General features: G+C 41.0%; 1 protein-coding gene across 2 annotated transcripts in view; it reads right to left on the bottom strand.

The window, feature by feature from the left end:
• The window catches only part of ammecr1 (AMMECR nuclear protein 1), a 35182-nt gene extending 9814 nt beyond the window's left edge, over positions 1 to 25368 (bottom strand). Inside the window, exons 1-3 of one of the 2 annotated variants that reach the window (XM_035527396.1) lie at positions 25132 to 25368; positions 20046 to 21710; positions 9958 to 10068 (exon numbers count right to left, since the gene is read on the bottom strand). In XM_035527396.1, the coding sequence (XP_035383289.1) occupies positions 9958 to 10068; positions 20046 to 20488 (554 nt within the window). In that variant the 5' untranslated portion in view covers positions 20489 to 21710; positions 25132 to 25368. Of the gene's footprint in view, positions 1 to 9957; positions 10069 to 20045; positions 21711 to 21937; positions 21957 to 25131 lie in introns of those variants that run through there. The other variant, XM_035527397.1, reaches the window with a different exon arrangement.
• Between the last annotated feature and the right edge of the window lie 620 nt (positions 25369 to 25988).

Here is a 25988-nt window from a genome sequence, read left to right as displayed (position 1 = left end):
CAATTAGCAAACAGCTTGCTAACGTGGGTAATGTCAGGTAATGCTAAATAAACAGGTTTAGGCATATCACATCTTTGACAGCATACTTATGTCTTTGAAAATGGATACAGCATTACATTTTGGCTGTGCATAATAAATCATGCATCTGACGCATCAAAGGAGGAAGAACATATTCGATTGGTTAGTTTGGGCAGAAAACAAGCAGCTACAACATCAGTCAATTCCTTTTTTTCTTTATTAGGCGGCCCATGCAACGCATTTTAAAAATGGTTTAATAAAACCAATTTAAGTCATCATCTCAGGGAACTGTCTGATTCAAAAGAAACTTGATCATAGTCGCTCATATATAATCTTTGAGCTGTTTTGGTCGTATTAATTAAATAGTGGTCAGGCATGCAAGTTAAGACCAATGTATTTTAACATTACCCAAGTAAGCGTAAATCAAATTGCATCCAGATATGACCTAACAGACCTGTTGGGGAAACCCTATCCATGTCAAGGTTTCTTACTTTTAAATAGCCAATGTTCTATACATGTCATTCAGCAAACTGCAGAAAAAGTGGATTCTTTTGCTCCAGTGAGGTGAGGCTAGATGAACGATGGAGTCATGAAGCATGCGGGAGCACTGAATCTGCGGCTTACAGCACCCGCCGAATGAGCCCGCCCTCACTGTAGAGGAGGTACCATCTATGGAGAAGGGTTTAGGTGAGAGAGAGAGTGAGCGACCGAGACAGACAGAGGGGGCGAAATGTGCTTCAGGTAGAAGCCATGTCTCAGTTCGGCTTGGTTGGTCTCACAGTGGAGCATGAACGAGTGGGCTTATAGGAGGACTGCATGGAAAGGGGGGGGAAGAGCTCATCGATTCTGATGTGACCAAATCATCACGGCCAGGATTCCTACTCAGCACGCCACAGAGCAGCAGGAGGTCAGTCACTCTCAAAGACTCCTGATAAGTTACTGCATCCAGGCTCATTACTGGGGAAAAGACGAGGCGTTCTGGAACCCAGGCCTATTTAACGCTTAGCTGCTTCATAGATGGGCAAGAACAAAGAGTACAACTGCTGGTGGTTTTCAGGGGTGAGTATTTGATACAGCAGGACAAAGGCAAACTGACTCCATTCCTCGTGACCACCTGCTTTGCAGTTCAGGAAAAGGTCATGTCAAGCATGGCTTGGTCAAAGGTAACTAAGCTTGCTCAATGGCTTGTATCTGGGCTGCAAGAGAGAGCTAAGCAGTGAATTTCATAAGGTCCCGGGAGTGACATTTAAACACTTGAGCCAAACAAAGTCCAAGCCTCAGAAAGTCTAAGTTCAGAAAAAGGGTGTGCTCAAACAAGACCAAGCAGACTATAAAGGGCACCAACTCGGAAACACATGGTTCTGCACCAGAATGTCAATGAAACAACAAGCCTACAAATAATGAGTAATGTAGTCACATTACATTGCATCTGTTTGGGAGGTTTGGGTTTCAAGACACAACAGGAACCGGAGCAGTGAACAAATGTTGCTCACAAGCACTACATGTGTACATATAGTGAACACCCTTGTGGTGGATGATGGACAATGAGTCGGGATTCCACAAGCAGACCCAAGTTCTCAGAGCCAAGCCAATCAAAACATTATCCTGTCTGTGGCAAACCTCTGAATGCAACGTGTGTATGCGCCTGAGGATGATATGCCAGATGTTTCAGGCAGTCTGCCACTGGTAAAAATATGATCTCTATCCATGGAATTTCAGAGGAAAAACATGCATAAAAAGATACATTTTTAACAAGTACCAACATAAGGGCTAGATGTAAGCGCCAGGTAAACACAGCTTACACATGTCTGACATTCACCAGTGCACCAACAAAACATTTACTGAGTCAACATGTTTCTTTAGACATCAGCACAGCAGCTGTTTCAATTTCTGCACCCTCCATCAATTTGCAATAGATGCTGGAAGAATATAATGGAGTGGTGCAAGGTTCTCATTTGTCTCTGTGCAGCTCCTTGAAACTAAAAATATGTTGCACGAAAAAAAACTCCACATCAGCCAGCATTATCCGCCAAATTTGTAATTTGGCCCGTGCACACAAAATTAAACATGGTATTTTTCAAATTACACAAGGAGCAGCTGATCTGAAGGAGCATTAAATATGGAAACCGCCATACATAAATAAAGAGCAGCTTGTTATAATCTTTATAGTTCTTAACTTAGCAGAGCAGAAATGTGACAGAGAGCTTGTATTCATGTTGAAGTTGGCTCGGAAGCATTTGAAATCGTACAGCTCTGCAGTACCTTTAATTAATATCAATATTGAAATAGTAATAGAAAAACAAATTTTTTTGTATGAGAGCATAAAAGCTCAACAATTTAACAGCCCACAGCATTTAATCCAATGTGATGACTGAAGGACTATTTTTATCCCAAGCTATTTATTTGTCAGCTGTTTCAGTTAGTTAACCCCCCCCCCCCAAAAAAAAAGGATTATTGCCACAAATAAAAATAATGTACGATATACGTTTAGCATGGAGTACAGAAAATGTCAGCATTTTTTCTCTCCACGTTTGAATTAATTTTATCACCCAGAAATGGCCAACATTTCCTCAAAAGGCAGCAGCAGGTCAAGCAGCACATTAACCATCAACCAAAGGCCGCTGAAGTAAGCAGTTGAATTCATTTTAAGTCCTAAGCATCGTTTAAATGAGAAGTTAGAGATACACCCAATCATGACTGGAAGTCCAAGCCCAAACCATGTACATCTGAAGGAGAGAAGGCAGCCTCCACTCAGGACACCCCTCCAGACTCAGCAGGCTGACTAATACAAGATGCTCAACATCGCAAAGCATCCGAGCGCCTACGTGCAAAAAAGCCGGCAGTCGTGTGATACCAGGTGATACTGCAAATGGAGAAGAGCATGGAGAACAGGACGTCCATTACAGAGGAGAAGCCTGCTGCAATCCCCACATGAGGGTATTTTTGATTAACTCTTTTCTACAATGAAACCAGGGGTCAAGGACTGTGACATCACCAAGGAGGGCAGTGGTCGAGTCAGGAAGTCATTTCACTTCCAGTCAGGAAGATGCCATTATGAGTTGTCTGGTATTCTAATGCTCCCCTGTGTATAAAACAACCATGGTGGGAAATCAAGAGGGGACTAAATTTGGCAGACACTTTAGCTTTCACAAAATGGACTGAAGTGGCTGCAACCAAACCTGGCACAGCTGAATTGAACAATCCTTGCACCGAAAATAAAGGCTGTGGACCCTTTCCTCACTTAAGCGTGGAGCCTAGAAGAGCATCAGAAATATTTCTTAGGAACAAAGTTGTCACAGTGAGAACAGCTAAACGATTTAGAGGACAGAGGGCTGTCTACTGTAGCAGTGAAAATGAAAGCGGGGCTGATGTGTCTGCTGCCAACATGAACGTTGACAAAAGCTTCCTCAGAGGCATATTAATAGAGCTAAAGCATTCACACACCATCCACAGATGATGGAGATGATGGACAGATGCTTCTTTTCTTGCCTATAATGGGTGATTTAAAGATTTGAAGGAGAACACTGACAATTTTCTTTAGATGTTCACTTCGGCACAAAATCCTTTCTGTTGAGTGGTTCTACATCGAGCTGTAAATCACAGACAGAGCTGTATGGGGGGGGGGGGGGGGGGGGCGGAATTAAGGGTTCTTTGAACACCTGATTTGAACACAAGAGCACATGAGGCCAAGAAATGTCAAAATTGAGCCTAATGAAAGTATGTCAAGACTCAGCACAAGGTCTGGTATCAACTGTGATGATACTCATCCCATAAATTACATTTTGAATGTCGACAGAATTTGGAAAGACAGTTCTCCTTTAATTAGACTTTTTACACCCACCGCCCCCCTTCACTTTCCACTATTGTCTCATTTTCCCTCTTGGAAGCAATTTAGCAGATTAAAGTTTCACTGTTACCCAACTGGTATGCATACTGCCCACTGGAGCAGGGCAATAAAACAAAGGTGGTGATGTGGAAAACCTCAGTGCCAATGTGGAGATGGATGCTACTGGCAAAAAGGACATTCACATGCTAGTGGGAATTACCAAATCCTGCTCTATTAACTAACACTGTTAAGAACTGGCCATCAGCGTCCACAAAACTCTACAGTCCCCATACAGTTATACACCAAAAGGAAGTTAGAACAGTGCCCCCCCCCCCCCATATTGCCCCTAAAGCTTAAGAATCAGTACCACATTACCACAACCAATGAAAAGACTGTAGTCAGGCAAGATTACCTACATAATGTGATAATTTTGGTAATAAATTGCTTTAAAAAAAAACAAACAAAAAAACAGCAGAATTAGGTTCAGTTTTAATGAGTGAGCATTCATTTCTAAATATACGACCTCACTTAAAAATCAGACTGAGTAGCTGGAAGAACATGCATTCCAAACAGCTACCTTTTCAGGACATGGTGTATTAAGTTGCGACCCAAGCAGCAGCTTGGCGATAACATGTAAACATGCAGGTGATAGAACTACATTTAACTGAGGCTAAAGCATCCGGTTATGTCAGCAGCGAATGGGACAACTCAAATGATCTACAAATCCTGTACTGGAAAATGCAAGGGAAGCTTCAAGCATACTAACCACCTGCACCACACATATGTACGGACAGAAATACAAATAATTCTTAAATAAATAAAATGCGAGGAGGTGGTGTTAACCTCAGCCAAAGTGCTGGAACAGCCCCTCTCTTGTTTAATATTCAGATGGGTAATAACATGACAAGAAATGTATTACAATGGCTACACTGAGCCATAAAGGACCCTAGATGCTTAAAACATCAAAGCTGAAAAAATATGATGTCAGTGGAAAATGTAGGCATATGTCCCCTAGAAAAGCCAGACAGGCTTCTATAAAAGAGACGTCTCTTCCTGTTAATCTTCTTGCATGTGACAGTGAGAAATTAAAGATTTACTAAGAAAATAGAATTTAATTGATCCACCAAAGCTTTTAATAGCTAGCTAAAGGTTTTCACCATTAAATGTGAAGGACTGTGGGATTTTTAAAATGGTTTCAGATTAAAATTCATTTAAATTTAGTGACCATTTTACATTCAATTAATTTATACACCAAGAGATAACACTTCTAGAAAAACAATACAAACTGTTTCACTGAAAATAAAACACTGAAAAATTCCACAAAACAAAAATCAAAAATTCTTTCAGGGCTATGACTCCCAAAAAGAGAATTTTATTATTTATTTTAAATTGACAAATTGATAACAGTGACAACAAAAATCATTTAAACATTGTCAGATCATCTTATTGCTTTAAATTAACCAATACATCAAACTAACCTTTTATAAACATAATGACCTTCATGAACTGAGCTTTACTGTTTTAGTACATGACCTACCCTATAGGGCCTGAAGTGGAATCATCCTAGCAACAGCAACAGCCAATAAGAGACTTACAAGTGCTTAAACTTGCAACCAATGAAAAACAGTATTCCAGATGTCTGTGCTTGAGCAGCAGCTCAGCTTCACAAACTCTCCCCCCTCCATTAAATGTGGCTAACTACTCCCCTCAGATGAGATGTTTTGGGCCACTTCCTCATATCACTAATAACATTGAAGAGCATTGGTGGGTATTCGAACAGGGCAAAAAACGTACAAAATCAACACCAAAGTCCCCAAAGTCAGTCATCAAAGCAAAAACAGCTGATCTTAAAGGAATCCACTGCAATGTTTGTGGGGCTGACCGCAGGGCTCAGAGCATGGAGTCAGTCTCTTCTCCCTCCTGCAATTTTCGTTCTCCCCCTTTTCATGTTTGCCTTTGCACGCTAGATAAAATGATGTGCCAGGCTCTGATGGAGCCTGGGCAGGCCAAACAGACAACAGATAAGGCACTCCTGCTGTCACTTGGCTTCTCTCTTTGCCTGTGTGCTGAGCGCATTGGATGCAGACTTATCATGGCACTCCTTTCCTGGCAGCCACCACCGAGACATGGATGTGCTTACGCTGGCCTGATGGCATCATGTGCAAACGAATGAGCAAGGAACAGGAATTCCTTAGGTCATGTAACATGTATAATCACACCCTGTTCTTAGACAAGGGCACAAAAAGAAAACGAAATGGCTTCCTAAATTATCAGAGAGCCATCAGAGGTGTTATCAAACTTTTCAGAGTGAGGAGAGATTCACTTTTGTTCTGACCTCGCAAGCACAGATTTGATACAGCTAGGGATGTGAGATATGACGATATAGAGCATGTGACGTAGAGCATGTGATCACAGAAGAACGTATATCATTTCATATTAGGCTCTATGGTTTATTTTGTTGTGGACAAGAAAGTGTTACATCTTTACATTTCGTTTTTTACTCAGCCCGTTTTTAATGATACTCTTTCAGTTTTTTTTTAAAGCATATTAAAAAGAGTATTAATTAATTACCTTTTAATACTTTATATAATATTTTATATTTTGTGTGCATCTTGTGTGTGTAAAAGAAAAATAATCAAATATGTATAATTAAATATGGATATGATGATTTGGTCACATCTCACCTCCATACACGCACCCAGATAAAACAGAACCTGCAAGGTCTACTAAAATTTGCCTGTTTAACACTGAATTAACAAAAATAGGGAAGGTAGACACATTTAACATACTTTTAAAGCTCGTTTTAAAACATTCCAAATGATTGGATTGTGGCTTTTCAATTGCCGACAGTAAAATGTCAGAGATACTAAAACTTTGTTCATTTTAAATGATGTTCTTCCATTTTAAGTAGATCATCTGGGGAATGAAGTGTATGTTAAACTACCAATGACAACAGTATACTGCGGATGTGGTTCTGTTGTGATAGAGCACAGAAATTAATATCATTTTGATGACACTGAGGCGCTTAAGCACAAAATAACAGCCTAACTGGGCAATACTCCAGAAGACTGTGACAACCAATCATGGATAACATTACAGTCTCAATGTGTTGCTTCAAACCAGGATTTATCTAGAAAATGTGTATATAGATATATATATAAATAAAAATATAAATGTGATAGATAGGTAGATATATATTCAGATTTGTACAAACAAGACAGAGGTCCTTCATGCACACAAATACATACTGAACAGCCATTTTATTAGATGCACCCATCTAGTACCACGCTGGACCACCTTTGGCCTTTAGAACTGCAGCAATTCTGCAGGGAAGTATGACTTGCCATGTTCCCAGAACCAGTCCATAACTATACCACCCCTTGTGGTCTTCTGTTACAGTCCATCTGTGCTAACAAACAACAAGTTGTACATTCAGACATAGTTAGAGCACTAATGTTGTATTCGGCTGTAATTTGCTTGACAGTGCACCGCCTGTTCAGCAGAACGATTCTTGACATCGTCCTCTGACCCCTTTCTTCGATGAGTTGTTTACGTCCAGGGGATCTCCTTTCACTCTCCTCTCTGGGGTCATGGGTCTAATTTCCATCATTAGAGACACCTGCCCTTTCAGGTTATCAGTAGCCTGCCACTTTATTAGAAGCATTTAGCCACTAAAAACACCTTATGCGTGCAGCTAAAAATTAGGCTGTAACGACAATACACAAAAGAAATTAAATGAAGTATGACCTCAGAATCAAAACTCCCCTCAAACCTGAAAAGATGTGCATCTTTACAACTCTCCTTAGAGACTATAGGCCATCTGCACAATTTGTGTTAGCCATCTTCCAACTCTTCACCAGTAGTCCGTTTCTCATCACAGGACCGTTTGAGCTTTTTGGCTGGCTGACCACTCTCAGCAAAGCAATGACGTGGAAAAAACTCCTGAAACACCGCAGTGACTGATGCAGTCACACCCCTACCACAACCCCACTACCGTGTCAACGTTACTGCTGGTGCAGAGTGGTTCACCACCCAAGTCATGCTCAGTCGGCAGCTGCCCTGTGGTCAGAACCTGCCCAGTAATGAACAGGGCAGAGTGGCTGACAAACTGTGCAGAGTTACAGATGGGTCACAGGTGGGGACGCATAAAATCAGTCTGGATGCCCAGGACAACCTATCGTTAATCCTGTAGTCCCAGCTGTAGCCCAGTTTACTGTTTATAAAATTCCTATAAAAGAAAAATCACTCATCAAAAATAATTTCACATTAAAAGACCCTTGAAAATGTTCAGTTGTTCGTTTATAATTTGAAATAGCTTTCATTTTTATCTTGAGCTGACTCATGCTTAGTGGTTCTTGACGAAGAACATTTCTGACAGTCCTTTTCCGCTGCATCAATGCTATCTGAGTTACACTTTCCTTACCATCTTTAACCTACTTAAACACACTACCTCAGGAAGAATCTAACCATATTCACACAGCTAGTCGTATTTCTCTCACTAAATCGCACGTGCTTACGCACACATTTTAATGAGCCAAAACTACTGGTAAATGCATAAATTCAGCTGTTGGCTATAAAACATCCGCAGCTCCGTTTCTGGGCTAAAATCCCTGGTTGATATTAAATGGACAGATCACTGCAGTCCTTATCTATTTGTCCTTCGGATCTGTTCTGGCCTAGTTTTTGGGGTTAGCTGAACCATCTTGCTCAGCCGTGTGTCTAAACTTTGTGTGATGATTCCAGTTTCATCCAGCAGTTCAGCTTTGCAGCAGACTGCAGAATGCTTTAACGACTTAAACAAATAACTATAAAGGTAGCCAAGCATCCAACACTCTTTTCAGCCTAGTTTATAAATTCAATGTGCAGAAAAAAAACACAAATCCTTCAACAATGTAGAGCATGCTGTAAAAATACTCCAGTTTTTATACTCAGTACAGTCTGTAACTGCACAGCTCATTAAACACACCTATAAAGTGGCCTGAGTATTATATATACAGATCATCACAAACTGGGGAGGGGGGGGGGGGAACAGGAGAAAAAAAACCTAAAAAGTTGCACCTGGATAAATAACATTGTTCTGAACAATCAATTCCAAACAGCACTGCTTTTGCCAAAAGTCTAGTATTAAAGGGATGAAAAATATACAATACAGCCCCTATGAACGAAACAACACTCAAATTATTCGTCCAGGTCCTCTAAAGACCGCTTTCCCTGGCAGCGTGCTACAGTCTCTTCACCAACACAAGAGAACAGAGCTGACATACAGCCGGAATATTAAGTTCAATTCATAAGCTGAATGGAGTGTCTCGAAGGTCAATGACACCATTATGAAGGCTATAGATTGCTTCCAAGTTAATGCAATGGACGGGAAGCAGGAGCCTGGCAGTGAGCGCCAAGCCCAGGTCTCTGTGGTGGAAGTACCTCCCCCAACCAGCCCCACACCCAACCAACCTTGCACCACCCACTATGTACAAAAAAAAGTTGGGAAAAGAAAAACCTTCTCAACATGTTCAGAGTATATTCGTTAAGCTTTAGAAACCAATGCTAGTTAGGCAAATGCACAAAAAACTTGCAACCTAAGTAGGTCTATTGATTTGAGTGCCTGCACATGGAGTATTTGTAAAGAAGCAAGCAGACACTTTGGGGGATAGGAGGCGTCTATGCAGTCATGCCAAAAACTGGAGCACTTCCCTCTGAGTGTGTGGAAGCTTTCCAGTATACTGCATGGCTACCGGTTTAAAAAGATGCAGTGTCAGACTTTATAAAAATCAGTGGAGGCAAGAGGCATCATCACATTCTCTCTCTCTCTCGCGCGCTCTCACACTCACACAGACACACACACACTACACTAAATCATGGCTGTGAACACATTTTGAGAAAATGGAAAGAAATCTGCTTGCATCCTTAAAGTGGTCTACTTAGTTTAATCTGAAAGGTACTTATCCAACAAGTTCACAACTGAATTGTAGTTTTAACATTACATGGTAGTTAGAAAATATGGGGCTTTATTTGCCCATGTGTTTCTATTCAGAGGAAACCAAATCTTATCGATCAACTTGCTAGCAGTGAGACAAGGCACAATGCTGCAGAGTTTAAGCAGAGAGGCTGCTTACCTGGTAAGGGTGTACTCCCTGAGTCCTGAGTGCAGGTTCATGGCAGAAAACGTACCTATACAACCCCTCAACCGCTTGTCCCGGCCTATTTTCCAAGTGACAAACAGTGGGCTGTTGAAAAGGGAGAGAGAGGTTTTTTTTAAAAAACAAAAAAAGAAAGAAAGAAAAAGGTTATTATTAGGTTACTGGAAAGGATACCATGTTCACATCTGAGTTACTACTTACATTTCTATCCTCAAGAACTAACTTGATGCCATTTATATTATGTTCAACATTATTTCTGTAATAACACTGATACATCATTCCTTTCATTTCCTTATTACAGTGATATTTATTTATTCATACTAGGGTGCAGTTGCAGTGTACTGTGGTTAAAGATGGTATCGGTAGAAAAAAATTGCAATGTACTACACAAGAGAACCATTTTTTTCGAGCAAAGGACCTCATCACACTACAGCTTCTAGTTCAACAGCAGTGGGACTCACTACACATTTTGAGCTTCAACGAATGGAGCTCAACTCAACCCAAGTAGTGAGGGCAGCTGGTCTGTGGAGTACAGCATGTACTCAGGTTTGATGCCACGCAGTGGCACCCAAAAAACAGGTGCGCGCGTGCACGCATGCAGGCACGGCACAAAATGCAAAACTGCTCAGCTCTCAGGTGGAGGGCTTATCCCCCCAGCTGCAGAGAACAGTGAGGAGTTAATGCATACTGCAGTAAGTGGAGCTGAAGGCGGACATTATGAGAGCAAGCGTCATATGCTTCATGTCCATAGGCAGAGAACACTGTACAGATCTGTCACAGAGGTTAGTCAGTCCAATCCAATATCTAAAAGCCAAACTACACACGAGACAAGGGCCAAAGGGATAACATGCGAGGTTAAACGGGGAGAAAACCAAGCCCTAGCAAAACAGTCTTGCTCTGTTTAGATGATTCAGGAGATGTATTAGAGAAGTCACGTTGTTAACCTGAAGTAGATATAATGGGTGAGATGGACACATGGACTGACACATGAACCAGCCCCTTACGTGCACATGCAAACCCCCTCAACAAACAAAATGAACTGAAATGGATCTGACTCCAAACACACCATGAACACACAGAAAGCTGTAGATGGAAAACTAGACAATAAATGTTGACATTCAAGAGACATGGGTTCGTCTGAGAAATAACAGAGCATGACATATGGCAAAAGACCCTTCACACACTCAGCGCAGAACACTGGCATTATTTATCAGTCTCCTTCTCACACACACATTACACAGTCACAATAAAGTGATGAGACAACCATGATGCTGCTGATAACCTAACATCCACTGATTCCTAACTAGAGGTCTAACGAGAGAAATTAGTAACAGACTAGTAACCAGGCCATGTAATATGCCACAAATCAACCTGTCTCATGAAATTTCACCAAAAGATAAACTGGCATCTTTTAACTTTTGCTTCCGATAGCAGACATGTTAAAGAATTCAAAGAAAGCAAACATCTATTCTTAGCAGCTGCATCTGTGTCTTGCCCTTGTCATGTGGTTCATAAATATTTAATGGAGTGCGGATGAGTCCAGAGAGGGAATACACATTACATTTTATGGCCTCTGTCGGTTTTCATCACACGAATCCTGCAGGGCTTGAGTCGCAACTGCTTGGGGGTCGACCACAAAGTCCACCGATGGCTGTCTACAAATGCTACCGCCTGGCCTCACAGGACAGAGGCCTATCTGGGAGCTTCCGACTCAACGGTGGGAAAGGGGTTCTCCCAAGTGGCAGCTGTTTCCATGTAAAACCGGGCGGAGGGTTTCCTTCAGGATTGTGGTCCCCTGGCACAATGCTCCATCCAGCCCCAACCCCCACAGAACCCATTCTAACTGGAGCAAATGGGTAAGGGGCCCAGGGAGGCTTCTTTAAGATTAATGGCTCCTAATCTCTTGCAGTGAGCCCTTGGCAGCTAAGAGGAACAACAACTTCAGGGACCATTAGAAGCAGCAAGGCCATAAATTTATTTTGGAACAAGAGCAAAGGCATGCCTGTAAAACTTACACCCAAACAGCAAAAGGCTCTGAGGTATTTATTGCTAACAACCCAGCGACCCTTCCACGAAGCTCCTGAAATTTCAGCTGTAGAGCACAATTTGTCGCGAGGTAGCGCGAACTCCACCAGGAGGCAACGTTTGAGAAAAGGGAGGAAGAAATTGTGGGAGAGGTCAGTGGGTCTGTTATTTCAGCTGAGCTGACGCTCCACAGGGCGTGATTGATTTTTCTTAATGAATCGCTGAGCGCATTTGTGTTCCGGTTCTGTGTAAACATTCGTGTGCGCAGTCGTCTGAGAAAAGACAGGGAGAAATGCGCCGAAAGACTTGTAATTCTAGCAAAGGTCCGACCACCGCTGAAACGTCACTAAGGTAGAGTGTGGGCGCTTCCCATTAGCTGCAGCCAGCATGACACATGAGCATTTGTGTTTCATTTGTGTTTCTTTTCTAACAGTCCAACCTTTTCACCAGGTGAAAGACAAAAGGTCATAGAGGGAAAAAAAGGCGGGGAACCCAACCTCAGTATCTGTAATTCAGTTCCACTTTGGAGCATGCACCATGTGACCTTAAGACGCTGCGCTGCCTTGGTGCGACGGTAATTGCTCCCAGAGGCCTGCCCTGCAGTGAGCGCACTCTTCTGCAGGGTGCCACGGAGATTACCCAAGCAGAGGCAGAGCACACCGCAGCCAGGGGGAGGAGCGTTGGCCAATCGCGGTGGAGGATTCTGTGTAAAGTCTTGGCGGGGACCGCTTCTGCAAACCTTTCCATCTTTCCCACCAGCCCTCAGTCTCTGCTGCCGGGAACCCCGTTCAGGAGTGCATGCCGTATTGCGACCCCAGAGGCAGCTCGCCATGTTTCGGAACCTGCTGCTTCCTAGACCGTGCCTTTCTTGCATTCTATGCTGACCACTGAGAGATACTCAAATACCACAGACTTATTAGAATTACAACCTGTGGTAAAAACAAAAAAGCCATTTATCACTGCCTTTTTGAGAACATGTATAATAACCCTCACCCATTTCAATGTGATCCAGACAAGACAGGAGGCAAAACTACAATACTGCAGGATGTGTCTTTTGCTGACAGCCGTCAAGTGCATTTAATTAAGCCTTTAAAAAGAAATACACAAACTGTAAAATGACTGAGTAAAAAGGTTTGTTTTCAGAGAATCAATAGAAACTGCCTAATTCTCTTTACTGTGCTCCTCCACCAACAGCGCCGTTAAGAGCACACACCCAAATCCGAAAATCCAACTGAAACTCGAAACTATTCTAAGATCACTGCACATTTACGATAAGCCCAAACAGCCCCACCCCTCACACACACGAACAGACAGACACACAGACATGCATACTCCCACACAAACACAGAGGTTTCTCCTTATCCTTCCTTTGTTTACTAGTGTCTAGAAGCATACTGAAAAGCTTTTACACTAAACTCAGAGCACTTCTGAGATGCACTCGCCAACACATAGTGTGGGAGGTGGAGGTGAAAAGACTCCAAGCTGACAGTTCGGGCCCAGATACGGATCAAACAAGCCCAATGTATTTCGTATTTGCCTTGCGTGTAAACCACACCTGGGCAGAGTGGTGCTTGTTTTCAGTTTCAATAGCCACTAAGTAAAATCATCCAGTGACCTCCAGATTTTTCAGCAATTAAGAAAATCACCAAGACATAGTAAACAGCTCCAGCACAAAAGCTAATTATGTCTTTATGTCTACTCTCAACCTGTCGTTCAGATCATGGATACATAATTTCACTTGCCATCATACTGCCTTGATATTAGCATCTTATAAATATGTAGTATAGATATGATGTATTAATTAGATTATGTTCCATATCAGCATATGTGGTAGCAGATGGCACGCATTATCCCCACTATTAAAATATGAAGACATTTCAGTAGGACACTGTATTTCCATAGTTAAACTGGTGAATATGGATCCATATTTACTCCAAAATTCAAGTATCCTCAGCATCAGCACAGATGTAAATGTTCAACCCAGAAGCCCCAACTCTTTGCACCTCTAGGTCAGACGTCCAGTCAAAAAAACAATCACAGACAACAAGCAGCGAGTTGTCGGCACTCTTTGACCTTATGTAAACATTAAGGATTTATCTACACTTTCTTCAGTCTTCAGAACTGAGGGGGTCTGGTAGGAGGGGCTTGGCCCTATGTGTGCTGCACTCTGTATCTCACAGCTTTACAAGCTTAGGAAATTATTTTGGCCAAACATATTGAAGGTTTTAACTTCTATTTCATCCATTGTTAAGATGTCAGTACCCATGTAACAAAAACTGGGTTTATCCTACTCATTGTAATTGTTCTGTTATGAGCATTGATTGTATTACAGTAATAACAGCTTGTCAAAATACGTTTTATCAACTGGTAAAGAGCAAAAGCATCCAATGACAATGTGACTTAACCTATAACTTATATAGTGATTAAGGTACTTGACTAGTAAATCAGAAGGTTGTCAGTTCAAGCCCCACCAAGTTGCCACTGAACAAGATCCTTAAGCCTCAGTTACTTGAACTGTATTCAGTTATAAGTTGTAAGACTAAGTCGCTTTGGATGAAAGCATCAATTAAATGTCATAAATGTGATACATATCCACAAAGAGTATACATTATATGCTGACCTGGAATCAGTCAAATGGGAGAAGCAAATAAATCGCCTCGTTCACTAGGAACACTCGAGGTCCCTATAAACCTACTGATAAATAAGGGTGAAATGCTTTTAGTTTAAGGAATAGGAGTGCATTTGGAGACAATCTGAAATATGAGTCACAGGAATGTTAAGTCCAAAGAAAAGTACTGTGCCTGGGACAAAGCAATCATAGCCATTCTGGTTTTCACCTCTGAATGCGTGGCTCTGAATAAGCCTCTCCAATTTCTACTGATCAAATTAAGTTTGTAAGGCCAGCAGGAAATCTGTCATGGTGCATGAATCACACCACTTAAGGTATAGTAAGCCAAGCACAGCATTTTAATTGGCTGTTATACATCAATGATTTTGTACATACAAAGAGATGGTTTCAAAAGACAGTCTGTTACCTGGACAGCAGGTACAGACAACTGACATCTGTTCAAAGATGTAGAGCTGAAATGTTAACTTTATTTGAAAATTAGAAAGAAGTATGTTTTATGCATTAAATTTTAAACAATGTTTTGAATTAGACTGTTTGAAAACGAGGTATTGCAACACGTATCCCATAGCAGAATGTCATTCAACTCTTACCAAGAAAGAAAGCTCCAAGCATGGCTTAACAGATAAGGACAATACCAGATAAGTTAAAAAAGCCTTGGGTGTGGATTCTCAGATAGAAAGCAAATGAACAAAACAACTATTCTACATGACTTGGGGAAGAAGTTAGAAGAAAGAAGTCTCATGTTCCTGTTCTAACTATTGCAAAGCTGTCAACTGCCACCTTTCACTGGCATTGTGAACACAAATTACACCTCAGGTACGACTACACATCATCTCTTTTATTCATTCAGCTACAGTATTGTCAATACTGGCTCTCAGTATATCCTAAAAGGTCTACTAGCTATATCTGATGAACAAATGCAAAGTATTTTAGTTTTCTCAGTTTGAGATTTTGTAAACTATAGTTAAAACCAAATCCAAACAATTACTATGGTTAAAACCAAAAAATCCAAAGCACTACGCTTAAACATACCCCCTTTTTCTAAACCATATAACCATATGGAAATGTCATACAAAAATCTATATATGGGTCATGACCTTTCCCCTTTAAAAATACGTGTGTATAAGAATCTTTAACCAAGCAGTCAATAATCTTGTGTCCTTCAAGCTGTCTTTGCCATCAAGTCAAAAAATAACATCATCACATGAGCATGAATCCAAGCCTACCAAGTTGCTCCCCTCTGCATATCTACATTTAAATTTTCAGTCTTTTTTCCAGTTTTGGTCATTTCTCCTGACCTTTAAATTCAGCAGACACATCAAACAGAACAAATGATGGTCATTCAACCCAGTCTTTCTGGACATCACTTGCTCTAGGACACCTGTAACATAAGTTCTAATAAGTAAGTTCTTTAAAGTGATGGACAAGCAGAGGCACTGGGGGACTGTGCTGATAAATCACAGAAAACTCATGATGGTATAATCCTTCTTCAGACCACTGAATTACTACAGAAAACCCAAATGATATGAAACCCCATCCCCTGTAGACCCAGACTACCAATTTTTCACCAATTCTTTAATCATGCTCTACACTAGTATAAAGGTCTTAAAATTCTAATCTATATGCTTAGCTTTGATCACAAGTGGAGTAGTGACTTGGAAATTTCAGTCTCAACATCTCTGCAAATCAAGTTAAAGTCTGGTTTTGAATTTTAGATTCCTGCCCTAAGGCATCCACAGTCCGTAAACTTCCAAATGTTAAACAGCAAAATGCCATCCTGCACTTGCAATGTTTTCAGGGGCTGAGCCCCACCCACACCTATACCCCAACCCAACCCAACCGGTTAAGCACTCGCTCAACAGTTTCAAACTTACTTTTGTTGTAGTGTAACTATGCTTAGTTTTCATGCCACCCTTTAAGTAAAGTGGATCATTTAATTAATGGCCACAACAAACTAATTGAGCTAAATGCCTTATTGCTGTAAATGCTGTAAAAGGCTCAATCAATTTAGAACTAACCAACATGAAAGCTTAGGAAACCACAAACTTTGATTTTGCATTATATGATGCAACTACTTTGGCTCTAAATCTGAGCATTATCTTATGAGGAAAGGCTACAGGTTTGCCATGATGGCATCACAATGCCCATCAATTTTATATTAAGACATTTTCTCTCAATTTTCCAACCCTTTTTAACTGTTTGATCTGTGTCATATGGGCCTTTGACAAGTCTGGCAGCATCTTGAGGGTCCTGGTTCAAAGGGTCCTGCCTTGACTCCCAAATGTAAAGGTCTTCACTACAGCTCTGTAAACCAATGAGCACCTTTGGTGTGCATAAATTGCAGCCAACAGGACAGTATGTCCACACCCATGAGGATGACAGCTCTTCCAAAAATGCTTTTCTGCTGACATTTTCTCACTCAAATCTTTTAATTAACACAATCTGGGGAGGTTTCACTTTTTCTTCCTTTTGTGCCCAGTTAGGAGTCTGGTGCCTGCGGAAAAAACTAAAACTTTCCATGTACAAATGCCTCATTTTATGCACTCTGCCTCACGAAGCTCGAAAAAATGAGCCAGTTTATGGAGGCAGAGAGCAGAGCCCCAGTACATCTCCCATTAGTCCTAACAACCCTACAGCATCTGGTAACAGAGCAGGCTACTGCAGAATACATGCCACACTGGCAAAGTTCAGTTAGTATAACAAACCTAGTAAAAAGTGAACTATGGGAATTGAGAGAAAACTACCTTTCGCAGACCTGCAGCTACCAGCATCCATTTAGTAGACTATAAATAGAGAGCTAATTCAAGAAATCCCTGTGCGTGTAAACTGAGACATGAGGCTCACATGACTTGCTCACAGCCAATGGCTTCCTACTTCCTCTCTCCTATGGCACTAAAAACGAGTTTGTGTGTGACCCTACATGTGCATATGTATGTGTATAAAGGAGAGCAACAGCATTTCACCTACAATCTGGTCTACACCAGTTTATACAGTTTATAATTTACACTGATCATCAGAGACAATGACACCCTTCTGAAACATAATTATGTCAACACAGCTAACATTAATTGGGTAAAGGCAAGAAAATTGTGCAATAAAAGTAAAACTGAATAAAAATAATAATATAAAATACAAATCATAAAATAAAATGTAAATAATAAAAATAGAAAAGTGTGCAAGAATTTTTTCGAACTTGTAATTTTTCTTACCAGAATACAGGACTAAAACATGTCACAATCTAAATTGCTGACGCAGATGGAAAATAGTGTGATGTTTTCATTGAGATGAGCTTGAAATAACAGTTCTCTGACTAAGGTCACTGGAGTCCTGGAGACAGATCGAGAAGCATCGTCCACAACCTACACTCCAACTGGGACGAAAACCAAAATAATCTTTATTACCCCTCCTAATTATTTCCACATTCTAATGGCGGATTATTTTAGAAGCCTAGGTTCAATTCTACAAGCAAGAAGAACCAATGAGAACAAGACCATTGAACTGGATGAGAATGTACACCACTGGCATTAAAGAGAATAAACAAACTGAACAAACTCCTATTCTGAAACAGTTTGGAGTATTTTGTCTTCAACCAAATGTCACTTTGAGCTCAAAATGAACACAAGAGGACTTTCAGTTACTCTTTTTTTTCAAATATTTTTACAAGGCCTTGGCATAACTTGGCCCAATTGTTTGTTTTAAAAGCACATAAAGAAACAACAAAGTTAACACCTTTCCCTCAGTGTAATGATTACACAGTTGCAATTTGTTAACATTAATTCTAGCAAACACTACATTAGTAAACACTAGAAAAAATTATTGTCTCTCAGACAATAAAATTACAAGGCGGATCACAATCACGCTGCATTCCGAAGAATAGCAGTCAGGAACTGTACCAGGTCGAAGAACATAGTATAAACCATCTCAACTGTACAGAAAAATTATATATGCTGAATAACTTATAAACAGGCTAAAAGTACTCGAGTTGGTTAACTAATTGAACCGTACAGACACAGATCTACTTAATTTCTAACGAAAAAATCAGTAACTAAGGCACAGAGGTGTAACCGAGTGACATAAGATACACTTACGCGTGGAGTGACAAACGATAGCTACCTTATCGATAACCCCATAATTAGGTTTATGTCAGGTGGGTGTAACGTTAACTCTGAGGGAAGTAAAGAAATGACAGCCACAGAAAGTGTCTGAATACATTCAGGTCAGGCATATTTACCGGACAATCGCCTTTAAAGTATGTATCTTCCTGTTAAAGGCGCCGTAAACGACGTTCGCTTTGTTAGCGAGTTCTTAACGTAGATGTGGTTACTACTAGCTAGTATGAATGAATGGGAACCGGGAAGCTTGTTAGAAATGGATGTTGAGTGTAGCCGTATTGGCTATCTAGCTACCCATCCCGAGCAAACTAACATTGAATGTGTAAATGTAAAAAAAAAAGAAAAAGTAAGTGGCTGGCTAACCTAGCTAGCTAACTGGTTAAAGTTTGCAGCTGTCTTACAGTATGACCGAAACAGCTACTTAATGACAGCAAACAAGTTAGCTAGGTTAGCTAGATAGTTTCTAGCAACCGCGAGGTTGTCTGAAGTAGCTGACAAGATATATGTGTGAGGCTAGCTAGCGAATTAGACTGCTTCTGTAGTTAGGTTAGCCAAGCTACCCAAGGCGTTAAAATGTCAACTCGGTGCAAAACATAGCTAGTAAACATGGTCGGGAATACAACAAAGACACTTATCTTGAATACAGAGCCACCTATTAGCTAATAATATGTGGAGCTCTTGACATCTCTAATCATGTCCAGTTAACTACTCTAACTGACAATATTAACTTATTTAAAGTCCATTCTGGTCATTCATAATAAAAGCAACATGGGTTATGGTATATCAATTAAAAGATTGGACCAAGTTAACCTAGATAGCTAGCTAAAACATTTAAGGGTGCTAATAGCTAGCTAAAGTGGCTAGGTTAACTATTCAGCCTGCCAGCAGGCTAGCTAGCTAACAACATATCTGGTCTGATAAGATGACAGTAGTTTTATCAAATAAAAAAAACTTTTCCTCTTTTCCGGAATAGGGAGCTTGGCCAATTTCTTCAGTAAAGTTAGATATCTAACAGGCTAGCGGATATTATTTACAGTAGCCAGGTAGGTATATCCGAATACAAAAGTATAAAGTTTCCGCGAAAAAATGCCTTAAATCATTTGATGATCGAATCAAATTTATAATTTGCACCACTCTCAATGTTTATGAAAAGAGAACAGTCAACCTCTTGTCAATAATGTAAAACTAGTTATCCCAGCTATCCGAGTGACAGGGTTATTATATCCCTTATCTGACAAAGAGGGGCATCACTAGCTAGCTTGTTAGCCTGCTAACTAGCTAACCATCTTGCTACTTACTAGGGGTCGTTTGTAAACCTGGGTGTTCGGGGAGGCTGGTATCCATATAGATGGCAATAAAGCACGTCGAAACAGAAGCAACACATCTCCGCCGAAACTACCATCTTTCTGGCCCCACTTCCCGAGCCAGGTCCTGGACTGAGATTCGGGGAGAGGCCAGTTGAGTTGTAGCCTCCTGGAGTTGGGGACAGAGCACTGGTATTGCTGCTGCTACTACCCCCAGGACCCCCCAGGCCGTTCACTCGATTCACGTTCCCGGCCACTACAGTCGATGAGGATCCTATTCCCAAGTCCGATCCACAATGTCCGGTCCCGGCTACCCCGCTCCCCGCCCCGCCGGGACCCCCCGAACCAGGGGATCCCGACAACTTCTGCTTCTTCACCCCGCAGCACCCGGCCGCCATCTTCGAACAATCTGCACCGACACACCGCTTCCGACCCATCACCGTCACCGCGGGAAGGGCGGGGGGAAACGCCGACCAGACGTAAAAATCCCACTGCGTCAGGACGTACGACGGACAATGCTCCACCTTCCCTCTTTTGACAAACGTAATACCCAGAGTAGCTTACGTTGTAAACTCCAACCTCGGGGGTGGGAATACAGAGAAGAGACTGCAATGTCACCCGAGCTGTGCCTTCAAAAAGACGTATCGTACGCTGCAGCCTTACGCAATGTTCTTAACGAGACAGCCAGCTGTGAACCTCTGCAAATCAAATGGTTCGATGGATCCAAGGTATTTATCAGAGTTACAGGCCCTCGTTCAGATGCCAGCTGCATGAATTCATACGGCTCTCCGTCAAAACATGCAGACATCCAAATATACAAGCGCAAGAGTTAGGCAGATGTGAACCGAGCAGCCGACGCCAGCCACTGCACTGCACCCTAACAGCAGATTCAGCTCTTCCTGTGTGGGAGTCCGGGGCTTGAGTACGCAGGACCCATACGTCTCATGAACAAGACACTACGCCCCGATAATATCTGTCAGTTGTTTACTTGTATCCGACCTTAGTTATAAGAGACAACCAGCTCCCCACAGGTCGAACTCCGAATATCAAGTCCACGCAGTTAGAATGGCTTTTAGGCACTGCAGTTTGGGTTTTCTGACAGCGTCAGTGAGATGCGAGTCATGTTAACAACCACAGCACATCGGTGAACACCGGCCGTTCTCCAGTGCGCAGTAACCCGTTACCTACGGCTTTTACTGCAACCCCCCTGTGAAAAGCAAACATGAAAGTTTTCTGTCGATTGGCATTAATGCTGTCACCCGTTTATTAGGGCACATTTCTGAACTGCACACCATTCCGTCCATCAGAAGTCACCGGATTCTCCCAGCGGTGTTCAGTATTCCATTCACAGCAACTGACATTAGCCTGGGTGCAATTAAAAAGGTCCTGCTATGCGATCATCCACAGCCGCCAGACCCGTGTACACTTCTTCCACGCCAAAATAGAATCCTGGACGTATTTTACGATCAATTCCTACGTATCGTGCGTACTCTCATGGGTTGTCAAATCTGTATTCTTCAATCTCGGCTACGTGAAAAATTTGGTATGTGGTCTGAATCTTCTCACGGAGCCGTTTCTTCGTTGAAGAACATATCTCGTATCTCCAAAAATGAATTGTATAAATCCATTTGTGGTATATTCTCGACCACCCTCTTCATCCTAGTGGAAAAAGGACAGATCCATAAGTAGTCAGAAAAGGCACATTTTAGCCCTGACTACTTCGTACCGCCTAGTGCTAGCACTTAGCCTACCCGGGAGCACCGAAATCTGTGCTCTCAGCACCAGCGACTGAACAGGGAGGATGTCCTAGCGTATTCTCTATTCATTGAACTAAGCAAAGTAGCATAATGTCATTTTTTACAGATGTCATCATTCGTCATGCTTACCAGAAAAAAAAAGAGTGTTCTTTCTCAAATGATGTACGGAAGTGTCTCCTAAAAATATGTTTTGCTTTTAAATGTGAATTTTCTTACAAGAACATTTTTTAAAGGGGCGGCGGGGGGGGGGGGGGGGGGGGGGGGGAGACTTAAGATTCACCTACACATGAGAGACAAAATTTAAGAAGTAAGCTTTCCTTTAGTTCTTCTTCTCAATATGTACTAATTCTCCTTTCTTGATCAAACAGATTATTAACGCTGTAGTGCATCTTTTGATAAAATATTAAGCAGTATGTAAAGACTGAAAAACATTTTAAAATTACATGAATGTATAATCTCTGGAATTGGGCGCTGCTGTTATATCAAAGCAGTTCGTTGTTAAACAACTATATGTAGATACTACACCTAAGCCATTCTCTGGATGTGCCGACAGCAGGGTCACACCTTCAAAAAAAAGTTTTAAAGTTTCATTTATACCATTTCCATGACAAGTTCCCATTGTCTGAGTCAGTGCTTTACATGGATGACTAGTCGTTCTCCAAGGTGAGGTTAGTTAAGCAGATTGTGGGTGACAATTAGAAACAGAAAACAGAGCGGCAGCCTCCTAACCAGCTGAGAATGTTCATACCACTTTCAGCCCTTTCATAAAAGTGATGTTTCACCTTGTAACCTATTACTTTCTGGCGTGCAGGTGAATGTTTGCTGGAGGTAGCAAATTCATAAGGCCAAGAGGGATACATGGTAAATCTGTAAATTAAGGGTGGACATGAATTCAAGCACAAGTAGCACTGTAAGCATATCTTGATTAATACAGTACTTTATTTTTTACATAGAGCTGAGTGAAATACAACAGCATAAGAATAGCATAAGGCATTAGATTAATCTTAGGTTGATAGACAGACACTTTCATTATTAAGGAACACAGAGTAAGTGAAAGCTGCAAAGATACTGCCATAGACCACAATATTTCAACATAATCATAAGACCTGCAGTGGATTATCAAATGACAGGCCTAAACCAAAATCTCTCATTTTAAAGCAATATTTTCCTTGCTCAGTTTCCTCTGGGATTCGATGAAGTTGCAAATATTTATAGAAATATAGGTTTATATTCCTGTAGGGCTCAAACCCACTGACAGATCCCTTCTTGTTTTAAACCATTACAGACTGAAAGTTACATAAAGGCAGCTGACTTCATCTAATTAAGCCTTATCAAACAGCCCTTTTCTGCATCTACATGTCAGGTTTGCCTTATGATCTCATCCTGGGGTCTCATTGGCTGATCTGGATCAGGTCAGAAAATGTATTGGCAATCACTGTCATACAGGATATGCTTCTTACCATTATTTTTGTTGTCTTGAATTGCCAGCAGTCATACGGACACGTTTAGGATAAAGGATGAAGGATAATGCTGGTATTGTTTAACTACAAACCTCTACAATGTAGCATATGCATGATGTTGTCACAAGACACTTATTTGAAGAAAGGCTGTATTTAGACCAGGGGGCTAACGAACATGAAGGACTGAACATTATAAGTATAGTGTAGAATATAGGTCAAATATGAAATACTGTTTACCATGTTTTAAGGGACCCAGGCTCCAATCTACTTGAATGTGTCAAAAATTAATGCATTTACTAATTTAAAAAGCCTACACAGAAAAAAATAATCTTACCAAGAACTTTTTTTTTTGCAGTACTCTGAGTGGCTCTACACATGTTTAACATAACATGAAAATGAAAAACTTTTCCTCTGCAATCTTTGCCCATGAGATAACAGAAGTTCTTGCAAACCCAAAATGCTATAGGTGTCCAGTTATTCTGAACAATCCTGCTTTCTGAAAAAAGGGTGGTCTCCAGGATTCAAACACACATTCTTTGGGCTACATCCAAGTTCCTTGAGCTATGACATGAATTGACACTACAATGTAATGAGATTGCATATTAATATCACTAGCTAAATATAAGGAAATGGGATGGGGTATAATTACAAATGATGAGCAAATTCACAATAATGACTTCACATGAACATACTGAGTAATGTATTGTTCACAAATGTTTCACTAACTTTTACAGATTGAATAACCTATTCAAACCGTAGATGATAATGTTCAGTAACAGTTTGATAGATTTCATTTTTTGAATGTAGGTTAGAAATGTATAGCTATATATAACACCTATACCCATGTCCAATGCCATAGTGTGTATATAATTTTCATGATTTAAATCTATGAAATGCATAACTGCACTAACCGGTAAGAAAGTGAGGGGACTGATGTGCTTTAGCACATGAACTCTGGAGCAGACCTTGCTGTAGCAATACATCATAGTTTCATGTGTCACTGTAGAGTGAATGAACTTTGCAGGTTGAGTTTGAGACACGAAAGATGTGTATTTCATCTTTAACACTACTGGTAAAAACAGTTCATTCAAGACATGAGTTAACTATGAAAGAATATGTATCTCAGATTGTTGGAAACAAGACTTACTCTCACTCGGTGTAATGCTAATACATAATGTATTTGTTATCTAGTGATTTTATATTTAAAAGATCTACAGTCTATACAAAGTTTAGTGGTTCAGTTAGTAGAAGTAGGATGTCATTCGGACTGCAGGCCGTCAGCGGCTGGTTCACTTGACAATTTAGGAAAATGGCCTTTGTAGTAGCGGGCTGATGTGTTGTAAGCATGGAACAGTCTCACTCCAAAAATACTGGACCATGGCAATTTGTTCGATTTATTTATGATGTGCACACCTCATTTAAAAAATAAAAGTATTTTCCCTTTTAAACATTGTAGACTAAGCTGTCGTTTAATTTTAATGATCTGTACAACGAAGCACAGGTTACCACCCCGGAATAACCCTCCACAAAGCAACACTTTGAACAAATACGGAGTATTTTCACCAGTAGGCCTACTGAGAGAAATTATTTGAACACGGGTGTATCTGCATTTAAACCGTGCCTTTGGTACATCGCATTAATTCTTCATCATGTAGTTCATAGCAATGTTGTTTGAAATTCAACGCAGGCTAAGTGTCAAACTAAAGTTGTAAAATTATAGGAAATAACAGTATATCTCACAAGACAGCTAAAGTGCCACCTGGAATAATTCCTAGATGTATACCATAACGGTAGTACAATAAATGGTCAATCGTTTCGATGGTAGCTTTAACGGATATCGTCCACAAGTCCCTACGTCCTTACCGTGCAACAGTCCGTGGCGTCCGCGTTAGACCAGCCTTCTCAATCGCTTTGAAAGAGACCGTCCGAGGGGCTGCACCGGTGAGATACATCAGCCACGCACGCATGGGTAAATGTATGACCACTACAGATGTAACCGACATTGACGGGACCAGATTATAAACGCCATTTCATCCTAATTTTAGATTTTCGCAGCGTGTCGTCGATACTGCAATAGAGGTCGCATGTTCTCGAATATAGCACTGGCACAGGGCCGCTCGATGCAATCGGAGAGGGACAGAGTTTTAAGGGTATACGCGAGGACTGAAGCACATCCGCCAGTGAGTGTACAAATTTCACGTGTTAATTTTCAGAGGATGTGCACATTCACGCCGCATCTCGACTCTTCACTAGAGCGTCATGCTCAAATTGAAACGGAAAAGACAGTGTGAAGGAAGCTGAATAAATAATTTATCTTGTACTGTATATACCATCACACAGGCCAAAAAGACTAGGCATCAAAAACCAAATAATAATGGGCTGGAGAAACAATTATTACTGTCAAGTACTTTACTAATTAAAAGTCTTGGGCATTTAAAATCCTTTAAAAGCCATTTATGAGAGTAGTATTCATCTGTTTTAAAAGGGTAGTAAAATGGTCATTTCTTCCCAACTTCTTTTTTGTGCTTTTCCCTGTCGAAGTGATCCCGCACACCCATCAGATATGTTAAGGTGAGCTGCTGTCCTACCCATTCTACATGTGGACAGATGTCTGGTGTCAGTGTCCGAAGTCAGTGCAGGTGCGGCAGGCGGAAATACTTAGCATCCAGCACCACCTTCCAAAAACTATTTGTGTGCATTAATATTTTATTGTACTGGTG

Source organism: Electrophorus electricus, chromosome 6 (genome assembly GCF_013358815.1).
Source record: "Electrophorus electricus isolate fEleEle1 chromosome 6, fEleEle1.pri, whole genome shotgun sequence".
Classification (NCBI taxonomy): domain Eukaryota; kingdom Metazoa; phylum Chordata; class Actinopteri; order Gymnotiformes; family Gymnotidae; genus Electrophorus; species Electrophorus electricus.
This window is presented reverse-complemented; position numbering and strand designations above follow the sequence as displayed.